A 10,153-nucleotide genomic window follows, 5' to 3' on the forward strand; every position below is an offset into this window, starting at 1 on the left:
GACATGGTCATTAAGCTCCCAAAGGCGTAAAAACAAACAACACCAAGTTTTCAAACGGGTCAAATTGATAATACCCAACTACTAATGAGTTGGGGTCAATTGCCCGACCAAGCGGTATTTTATATACCGTACCCCCAACCCCGTATAGGGGAAAATAAGTTAAAAGTATTTACCTGAGCAAGTATAACCACAATTTCAAAAATGTACGTGTAACGCTCCGCGTTTCCATAATTTTCCATATGTAGAAACCATTGTGCATATTCCTATTTTCGGAAACTTTGTATTCTAGTATTTGTCGTTTCGTTAATTCAATTAATTAATCGTCGAAAATCTTTAACTCAATTTAATTTGTTACGAATATGGTTATCTACCTATCCTATCTTATCTAATAAATTAAATTAAATAATACAAAAAAAAGAGAATAAAAAGACGCTGACCGCGGGAATCGAACCCGGGTCAACACCCTCCATTATACGCGCTTTAACCAACTGAGCTGCAGCTTCACATCAAACTAGACTGAGCACTTAATTCTTTTATAGTCTCGCCTAAGCCAAACATGAAACCCAACCCTACCTATTTTAAAATTTAAAACCCTATTTCTTTTCACTTTAAAGACCAGCCGCATAATGTTCTTTCCCCTGTTTCCCTTATGTCTGCAACTCAAAAGCACCTCACACATCTCATTAGAGCCAAACACCCCACCCCCCTGTTTCTTCTCCGGTGAGACCACCGGCGGCGGTGGCGGTTTCCGGTCGCGACTCACCCGCACACAACCTGCAACCCTCACCCCCTTCTTCATAAAAACCACCATCCAATCCGCCACCTCTGTCCAAACGATTGGTCGGCCACCACCGTTTCGGTGGTGGCGTGCGGCGGCACAAATGCAGAAGAGAGAGAGAGAGAGGCGACGAAGAAGACGAGGCCGACGCCTTCGTGACGGCGGCGACGACGACGGTAGTACCTGGTCCGACATACATTTTCGGTAAACACCCCCCCTCGTCTCCTTCCTTTCTTTTACTTTCAGATTTGAGTTTTAATTTGAGTGTTTTGGTTGGTTCGGACTCGAGTGGCGATGACAACGGCGGTGCGACGCAGCCGGCGACACTCCAGCCGTCTACGGCAGTGGCGACAGGAACAATGAAGTTGGTTCACGTCGCGGTTCACCAGTTTAGTTACTCGGGTCGAGTCTGGTTCGTGTTTCGACTCAGTTTGGTTTGGATCTTGGCTCAGCTTAGCTCCGATTCAGTTTTGGTTCTCGGTTTGTTTCGACTCACGCAGTTCGGTTCAGATTCGGATCGATTTGGTTCAGATCCGGTTCAGTCGAGTTCAATCGGTAATCCCTCGTTTCTTTTCTTTCAGTTGGTTACTACCATTTTCGTTAAATCCGATGAATGGTGGTTTGATTCTTATTTCGGTTCAGCAGGTTTGGTTCGATGCCCGGGTCAAACCTGGTCAAACTTGGTCAACTGAGGTCTCGATGCACTCGGTAGTTCAACGGTGTAAATATTCCATTTATATTGTTTTATACCTCTCGTTAACACAAAACCGCTTTATATATTTTTTTGTTATAAAAGAATACATAAAAGTATGTATAATTAATTATATGTTGTTTTGTTGTTGAATTTTGAGATTTATATCGACACTTTGGTTGTCGGGATCGCCCAAAAACAGAGGAAACTCTGCCCGTTTTTCGTAAGATCCGTGAAATAAAACGTGTAAATTTTATAAAAACAAAACCTATCCATTCGAATAATTTTTTTATATATAAAATAGATATAAATGCATAATTATAATTATTTTTAGACAATATTTCAACAATACTTTTGAAAGAATTAATTTTAAAATAATACCTAAACTATATAAAATATACGTATTTGTATTTATATATATACAGATTTATATTAACTAGTTACACTTTATATTCCGCTTCAAATCCTCCGTCGTAATCCCGATTACTCATACACCTGCGTTTGCCCATATAGGGTGACCTCGGTGTTCCACCCTCCAAATCTTTTACGCTCGTCAACACTTGGATAATCGGAAGACTTAGCAATTATGTGAGTATACTCGAACTCATTTTTAATTTTAAACACTTTGGGTGCCACATGTATTCTATATTAAACGCACGTGACACTTGAAACTTATTTGAAACCTACTCTATCCATTTAAACATGAAACATGAAACTTGTGATTCTTGAGACTATTTTGTGCTATGTGAACGTTTAATCCCTGTGTGTAGTTCCGCCTTAACAATAGTAGCGCTATAGGAGTAATGCACCTCCCCGTTAGTCTTTGGGGTATTGTTAGGAGGAGACATATCAACCTCCCGTGAAACTTTGGGTTAGGTACTTTAACGCATTGGGAAACTTGGGCTATCACTTGGACTACGTAAACTAGCATGGTTGAAACTATTTTAATATGTTCGTGTTGGATATGAGTTTTTATTCTATTATGCTATGTAAACAAACTTGTATACTCGCTCTTTGCTTTTGCATTGAAACTCTATTTTAATACATGTTGCAGGTTGACAGTCAAGATGTTGAAGAATCAAGTTAGGATGGACTAGATACCCATTTTAATAATAAACCATGTTTGTTGCAATTTGTCTTTATTTGAATCAATGTATTTGAATTTAGTCATTTATGAAATTTGATTTAATCTATATTGTCACAAATAGTGTTATGATGCTTTTGAGCGATTTGTTCGTCTCATCCCGATGTTTCCGCCATCGGTTGGGGTGTGACAGATTGGTATCAGAGCCATAACTATAGGGAATTAGGAAAAGTAGGAATGCTTTAACCTAGTCTATAGTTTTAGGGCTTTATTCTCATGTTTTGCTTGAAACTACTTGCATGTTATCTTATTTGCCTTTATTTATTCTCTTGTCATCTTTCAAACATATATGTCACTTATGCGTAAACACTTGACATGCTATACTTGTTTTATTACGTGTTAATACTTGTTCCATTGTTCGATCCTTTATGTGTATTCTTGATTTCTTGGCATATTCCTCTATGTGTTGGTACGTGTTTTATTGTCCTATTCTTTAGGTACCGTTCTTGATGTGCATTCTTATGTGTTTATACTTGTTTGCGTATTCCTTTAACATACCCCCCCTTTTCTAAAGCATTTTACTCGATTTTTCTTAAACTCGAAAACACTCGTATTGTACAAACGAGACGAGTTTACCAAAATAGGCGTGAAACCCACAATTTGGTAAACGACTTTCATTCTGTTTGATTCTATTTTTGCACGAAATTACACCATTAAGTTAGGAGTGAAATCCACATCTTAATGGAAATTTCAAATTTCAATTTCAAATCCAATTTCTAGTGGACCCTCGTTAATGTGTCGAAATTAAATTTCGGCCCAACGAGTACCAACCACACTTAGGGTACGAACTCGTCAAGCTAGGGGTGAAACCCGCACCTAGTCGACTAGTCCCACTCCTCGATTTTACATAAATCTCGCCAAGTCTCGAATTTTCGATTGAATTGGGGCATGTAGTAACCGGAAGGGTGAATACCGTTAACCGACTTGTCGGCGAGAGTATACCACCTATTAGGCCAAAGCATGCTCTCAGATTCAAAGGACCTTTCGACCACTTTGGTTAGTCAACGTTCCATTTTGGGACCATCCAAGTTTCTTTTATCAGATGTACGCTTTATTATCTTCGATCTTTTATGATGAAACTCTTTCTTGTCAATTTTGAACCATTTTTAAGATTTCACTTTTGCGCATACATCTACAATTATACGTCATTAGCATGCATAACTTCACTTAGTTTTAATTACACTTTCGTAACAACGAGTGAAGACATATCATCGAGATAGGAGTGATTTCCTTACCTTAACGATTAACTTCGCTTCTTTCCTCGTCTTACAACGACCTCACCAACGGATTTGGGGTGATTCCCTTACCTAGGTGATCGTTACCAATACTTCCTTTAATAGACTATATTACGCAAACACGATCATGTTTATACCTAAATCATTTATCATGTATTTCAAAATGCTTCATTTATTTAAACGTACCTCTTATTCTATAATCTATTTTCACATCACTCGCATACACAAAATTTTTAAATGTTACCATAAACGCGCGTTCCTCGATTTCAAAAAAAAAATTTTCACGAAATACTACTTGTCCGCCTAATCGGTTTAATAAATCCGTTGCCCACAAATTTACCAATCAACGTAAACATTGAAACACGCTCCTCTCACGCCATTAAACTAGAGATTGTTATTCTCAATTGAGAATCAAATCAACTTTTTTCGCACACACCTATAAAATATTACCAATATTATTTAATCAACTACTAAAATTCCTTTTCAAAACCAATGATACATTTTTCAACAATCGCTAAGTTCGTATACCAAATTCCTTTTTCTAAGGATCAACTTTTCTCAAGAATCTATAAACTTCAAAACTTTCTAATATAAAAGTTACCTAAAACGGTGCAAACTTGTTGATCTCAAGAACTTTTCAAAACCTCGCTCGATACGCCAATTAAATTCAAAACACGTGGGCAAGGAAACTCCATAAGAATCGACACACTTTCAACTATGTAAATTCTTTTAAAACCATAGTAGCATTCCCATACTTTTACGAAGTACTACTTGCAGAAATAGTGGATGATTTATACTCTCTTTACATTCATAAACTAGATTCTACATTTCATAACAACTCAACCTGTTTTGATTAAAAAAAAAAAAAAAAAAAAACTCCACGTTTCGCTCACAACAATGCATTATGTTACACTTATGTTCCAATTATTATTCTTATTCATACAATTATACGTCTACACTTATGTTCGCATTTATGCATTTACGTTACGCTTAGCATATTCATGCGATACACGCTCATACTTATATTTGTCAAATATGCATGAACGTATACACTTATATTCATACACCTACATCTTATTCATACTTATACAAATATTCTTTTTACACTTAAATTTATGCTCCCACATTTTAATCATGCTCATGCACTTGTGTTTACTCTTATACTCATATTCATGTTTATACTTGTACAACCTACACTTTCATTTATAGCTGTACTCATACACGAATATTTACCCGTATACATTCACACTCATCTTTATACTCACGCAATTTACGTGATACTTAAAATTCATATTTATACACCTACGTTTTACTTATAATCATATACACATTCATACGTATGCAATTTGCGTATACGCTTATACCGCTATGTTTATACTTGTATTTATATTCAGACACATTCTCACGTCTTTTATGATCCTCGTATTTATATACTCGTAACTACCACGACACGTTTCGTGCCTATACTTTGACTCATATTTACACACGTACTCCCCACAATACGTTCGTATGCTTACACTTGTACTCATATTTATACTCATACTCGCAACGACATACTTGTACTTGTACTTATACAAACACGTTTACACTCATATATATATATATATATATATATATATATATACTCACACATTCCATTCGTATTTAAACATTCATGTTTTACACTTAATTTTCACATTTACATCCATACTCATGCATCTCATGTTTACACTCATATTTATACTCGTAATCACACTTGTACTCATGTTTATACTCCCGTTTATACGATTTACGTTATATTCGTACTCGCATTTATACTCACGTTTATAAGATTTATGTTGTACTCGTACTTTTGTTTGTACTCTCATTTATACGAATTGTGTCTATACTCACGTCATTCGTTTGTGCTCAAATTGTGCTCACATTTATGCTCATTTTAATACACGTTATGCTTATACTTTTACTCATACTCCTGGCATGCGTTTTGTGTTTATGCTCACGTGCATGTTCAAATTTAAACTTATACTATGCTCGTGCTTTTTACTCAAAAAAAAAATTATACATTCGCACATGTACACGGGCGAAACCCGAAGGATTCGCTCACGTTGGACTTATACTATTTGGAACGTAAACATGCTTATATGCTACATTTCTATACTCACGCATTTTGTTTTCAAAATTTATGTATACCTTGAGTCATACGTAACTGGTACAAGCTATGCGGATCATGCGACGGTCAATATAATCGCGGGTGCACACGGGATTATAGTGATGGGCGTATGAGAAACCATAGAGTGTACTACTGTGTATGGTAAGACACAGAACGTAACATGACACCGAATACGAAACGGACGTAACATGGTCAAAACATGGTGGATACGCCGCTGGTACATCCTATATATAAGTATTTTCACCATGTTACCAAACCTTCATAAAACGTGTCATGAGAAACTCAGTGTTTTGCAGACCTATTTAGACCTAATACAAACTTTAAATAACTCACAAACGCATTATATTCGATTATCCATGACGATAATTCATTCTTAACACGCTACTTTTGTCTATCCGATACTTATGCTATTCTTATACAAATAACCGTTTATCAGATCAATTGTTCATCCTTATACCTCAATTATTCTCCGTTGTATCAACTCCAAAGCCTCAATTTTAAGCAATTCTCTTCTGTTTGCCAAAACCCTTTCAAGTCTTCCTTCTGAATAAATTTCGGGACGAAATTTCCTAAAGGATGGGAGACTGTAACGCTCCGCGTTTCCATAATTTTCCATATGTAGAAACCATTGTGCATATTCCTATTTTCGGAAACTTTGTATTCTAGTATATGTCGTTTCGTTAATTCAATTAATTAATCGTCGAAAATCTTTAACTCAATTTAATTTGTTACGAATATGGTTATCTACCTATCCTATCTTATTTAATAAATTAAATTAAATAATACAAAAAAAAGAGAATAAAAAGACGCTGACCGCGGGAATCGAACCCGGGTCAACACCCTCCATTACACGCGCTTTAACCAACTGAGCTGCAGCTTCACATCAAACTAGACTGAGCACTTAATTCTTTTATAGTCTCGCCTAAGCCAAACATGAAACCCAACCCTACCTATTTTAAAATTTAAAACCCTATTTCTTTTCACTTTAAAGACCAGCCGCATAATGTTCTTTCCCCTGTTTCCCTTATGTCTGCAACTCAAAAGCACCTCACACATCTCATTAGAGCCAAACACCCCACCCCCCTGTTTCTTCTCCGGTGAGACCACCGGCGGCGGTGGCGGTTTCCGGTCGCGACTCACCCACACACAACCTGCAACCCTCACCCCCTTCTTCATAAAAACCACCATCCAATCCGCCACCTCTGTCCAAACGAATGGTCGGCCACCACCGTTTCGGTGGTGGCGTGCGGCGGCACAAATGCAGAAGAGAGAGAGAGAGAGAGAGGCGACGAAGAAGACGAGGCCGACGCCTTCGTGACGGCGGCGACGACGACGGTAGTACCTGGTCCGACATACATTTTCGGTAAACACCCCCCCTCGTCTCCTTCCTTTCTTTTACTTTCAGATTTGAGTTTTAATTTGAGTGTTTTGGTTGGTTCGGACTCGAGTGGCGATGACAACGGCAGTGCGACGCAGCCGGCGACACTCCAGCCGTCTACGGCAGTGGCGACAGGAACAATGAAGTTGGTTCACGTCGCGGTTCACCAGTTTAGTTACTCGGGTCGAGTCTGGTTCGTGTTTCGACTCAGTTTGGTTTAGATCTTGGCTCAGCTTAGCTCCGATTCAGTTTTGGTTCTCGGTTTGTTTCGACTCACGCAGTTCGGTTCAGATTCGGATCGATTTGGTTCAGATCCGGTTCAGTCGAGTTCAATCGTTAATCCCTCGTTTCTTTTCTTTCAGTTGGTTACTACCATTTTCGTTAAATCCGATGAATGGTGGTTTGATTCTTATTTCGGTTCAGCAGGTTCGGTTCGATGCCCGGGTCAAACCTGGTCAAACTTGGTCAACTGAGGTCTCGATGCACTCGGTAGTTCAACGGCGTAAATATTCCATTTATATTGTTTTATACCTCTCGTTAACACAAAACCGCTTTATATATTTTTTTTGTTATAAAAGAATACATAAAAGTATGTATAATTATATGTTGTTTTGTTGTTGAATTTTGAGATTTATATCCACACTTTGGTTGTCGGGATCGCCCAAAAACAGAGGAAACTCTGCCCGTTTTTCGTAAGATCCGTGAAATAAAACGTGTAAATTTTATAAAAACAAAACCTATCCATTCGACTAATTTTTTTATATATAAAATAGATATAAATGCATAATTATAATTATTTTTAGACAATATTTCAACAATACTTTTGAAAGAATTAATTTTAAAATAATACCTAAACTATATAAAATATACGTATTTGTATTTATATATATACAGATTTATATTAACTAGTTACACTTTATATTCCGCTTCAAATCCTCCGTCGTAATCCCGATTACTCATACACCTACGTTTGCCCATATAGGGTGACCTCGGTGTTCCACCCTCCAAATCTTTTACGCTCGTCAACACTTGGATAATCGGAAGACTTAGCAATTATGTGAGTATACTCGAACCCATTTTTAATTTTAAACACTTTGGGTGCCACATGTATTCTATATTAAACGCACGTGACACTTGAAACTTATTTGAAACCTACTCTATCCATTTAAACATGAAACATGAAACTTGTGATTCTTGAGACTATTTTGTGCTATGTGAACGTTTAATCCCTGTGTGTAGTTCCGCCTTAACAATAGTAGCGCTATAGGAGTAATGCACCTCCCCGTTAGTCTTTGGGGTATTGTTAGGAGGAGACATATCAACCTCCCGTGAAACTTTGGGTTAGGTACTTTAACGCATTGGGAAACTTGGGCTATCACTTGGACTACGTAAACTAGCATGGTTGAAACTATTTTAATATGTTCGTGTTGGATATGAGTTTTTATTCTATTATGCTATGTAAACAAACTTGTATACTCGCTCTTTGCTTTTGCATTGAAACTCTATTTTAATACATGTTGCAGGTTGACAGTCAAGATGTTGAAGAATCAAGTTAGGATGGACTAGATACCCATTTTAATAATAAACCATGTTTGTTGCAATTTGTCTTTATTTGAATCAATGTATTTGAATTTAGTCATTTATGAAATTTGATTTAATCTATATTGTCACAAATAGTGTTATGATGCTTTTGAGCGATTTGTTCGTCTCATCCCGATGTTTCCGCCATCGGTTGGGGTGTGACAACACGTGTCTTTTACTAGGCTCCTATTCTGGAACGAAGGTTATAATAACCTATTAGAATCCTAACGGGTCTTTAATATAGCCTAGGCCTAGACCGGTTAGTTTCGAATAATAAATATGGTTTAATCGCGAGGAATGCGAAAACCGGGACGGAACGTGATTTAGACCCTACAAGCTTGGATACTTGTATAATATGGGTAAACTAAACACATTCTGAATTTAGAGACTAAGATGATACGGTTTGACCCGTTTTGGCTAATATGCGTGAACTAGTCACATAAGCCGATCCGAACGCGAAATTGCGTAACGAGTAACCATATAAATCATATGCAAGTTTCCTGAGATTATATGCACCAAATATGTTGCAATATCAGTAAGGTATGTCCAATTATGCCCCAAACGTTTTTAAACGCCAATTACGCCTCGTAAGGGCATTTTGGTAATTTTACATAGGCTAAAAGGGTAAAAATGGGAAAACTGAGTTTTTAACTTTAGTCCACTGTTATAATATATATTTTTATTAAATATATCAGTAGGTATTAGACCTTTTATGTAAAAACTAGTTTCGACATATACTATGTCGTAAAAATGCCTAAAAAGGCGATTTGGAGCCATTTCCGGGTTTTAAAAGAAAATCTGATATTTTTATATTTCCAGAAGGCTCAACATCTCATATTTAACATAATAAATCAGTAGAAAAAGGTTTGAGGTCAAAAGGTTTTGTAAAACTCATTTTATGGCCGAAAGGGCAAAATCGGCATAAGCCGAATTAAGCTTAAAACCTCTAGTTATGCTCATCCTAAAAATAAATAAAAATCTTTAAAATTCCCAAAATATTATTATATAACAGTGGGTATAAAGTTTTGATATAAAATTCGGGTTTAAATAGGTTATGCGTTAATTACGCTAATTATTTACTAAGAAAGCTTCTAATTACGCTAATGAGCATAACTCTTAATCTAAACCTCAAACTGATGTCAAATTTTGGGGACAAGTTTATATTTCAGTAACTAAGTTGTCTACCATTTTATATTT

The 10,153-nt window shown here is 36.7% G+C and overlaps 2 protein-coding genes across 2 annotated transcripts; both read left to right on the plus strand.

The window, feature by feature from the left end:
* The first annotated feature begins 881 nt into the window (after positions 1-881).
* Positions 882-2,573, plus strand: LOC118482586. Its single transcript, XM_035978120.1, has 5 exons — positions 882-982; positions 1,168-1,333; positions 1,424-1,486; positions 1,983-2,057; positions 2,524-2,573. The coding sequence occupies exons 1-5, from the start codon at positions 882-884 to the stop codon at positions 2,554-2,556; spliced, it is 438 nt and encodes a 145-aa protein (XP_035834013.1). The 3' UTR covers positions 2,557-2,573.
* Positions 2,574-6,573: 4,000 nt separating this feature from the next.
* LOC110881029 lies at positions 6,574-8,948 on the plus strand. The gene is made up of 5 exons (XM_022129416.1): positions 6,574-6,662; positions 7,546-7,711; positions 7,802-7,864; positions 8,358-8,432; positions 8,899-8,948. The coding sequence occupies exons 1-5, from the start codon at positions 6,574-6,576 to the stop codon at positions 8,929-8,931; spliced, it is 426 nt and encodes a 141-aa protein (XP_021985108.1). The 3' UTR covers positions 8,932-8,948.
* The last annotated feature ends 1,205 nt before the right edge of the window (positions 8,949-10,153 follow it).

This window comes from Helianthus annuus, chromosome 10 (genome assembly GCF_002127325.2).
Source record: "Helianthus annuus cultivar XRQ/B chromosome 10, HanXRQr2.0-SUNRISE, whole genome shotgun sequence".
Taxonomy (NCBI): domain Eukaryota; kingdom Viridiplantae; phylum Streptophyta; class Magnoliopsida; order Asterales; family Asteraceae; genus Helianthus; species Helianthus annuus.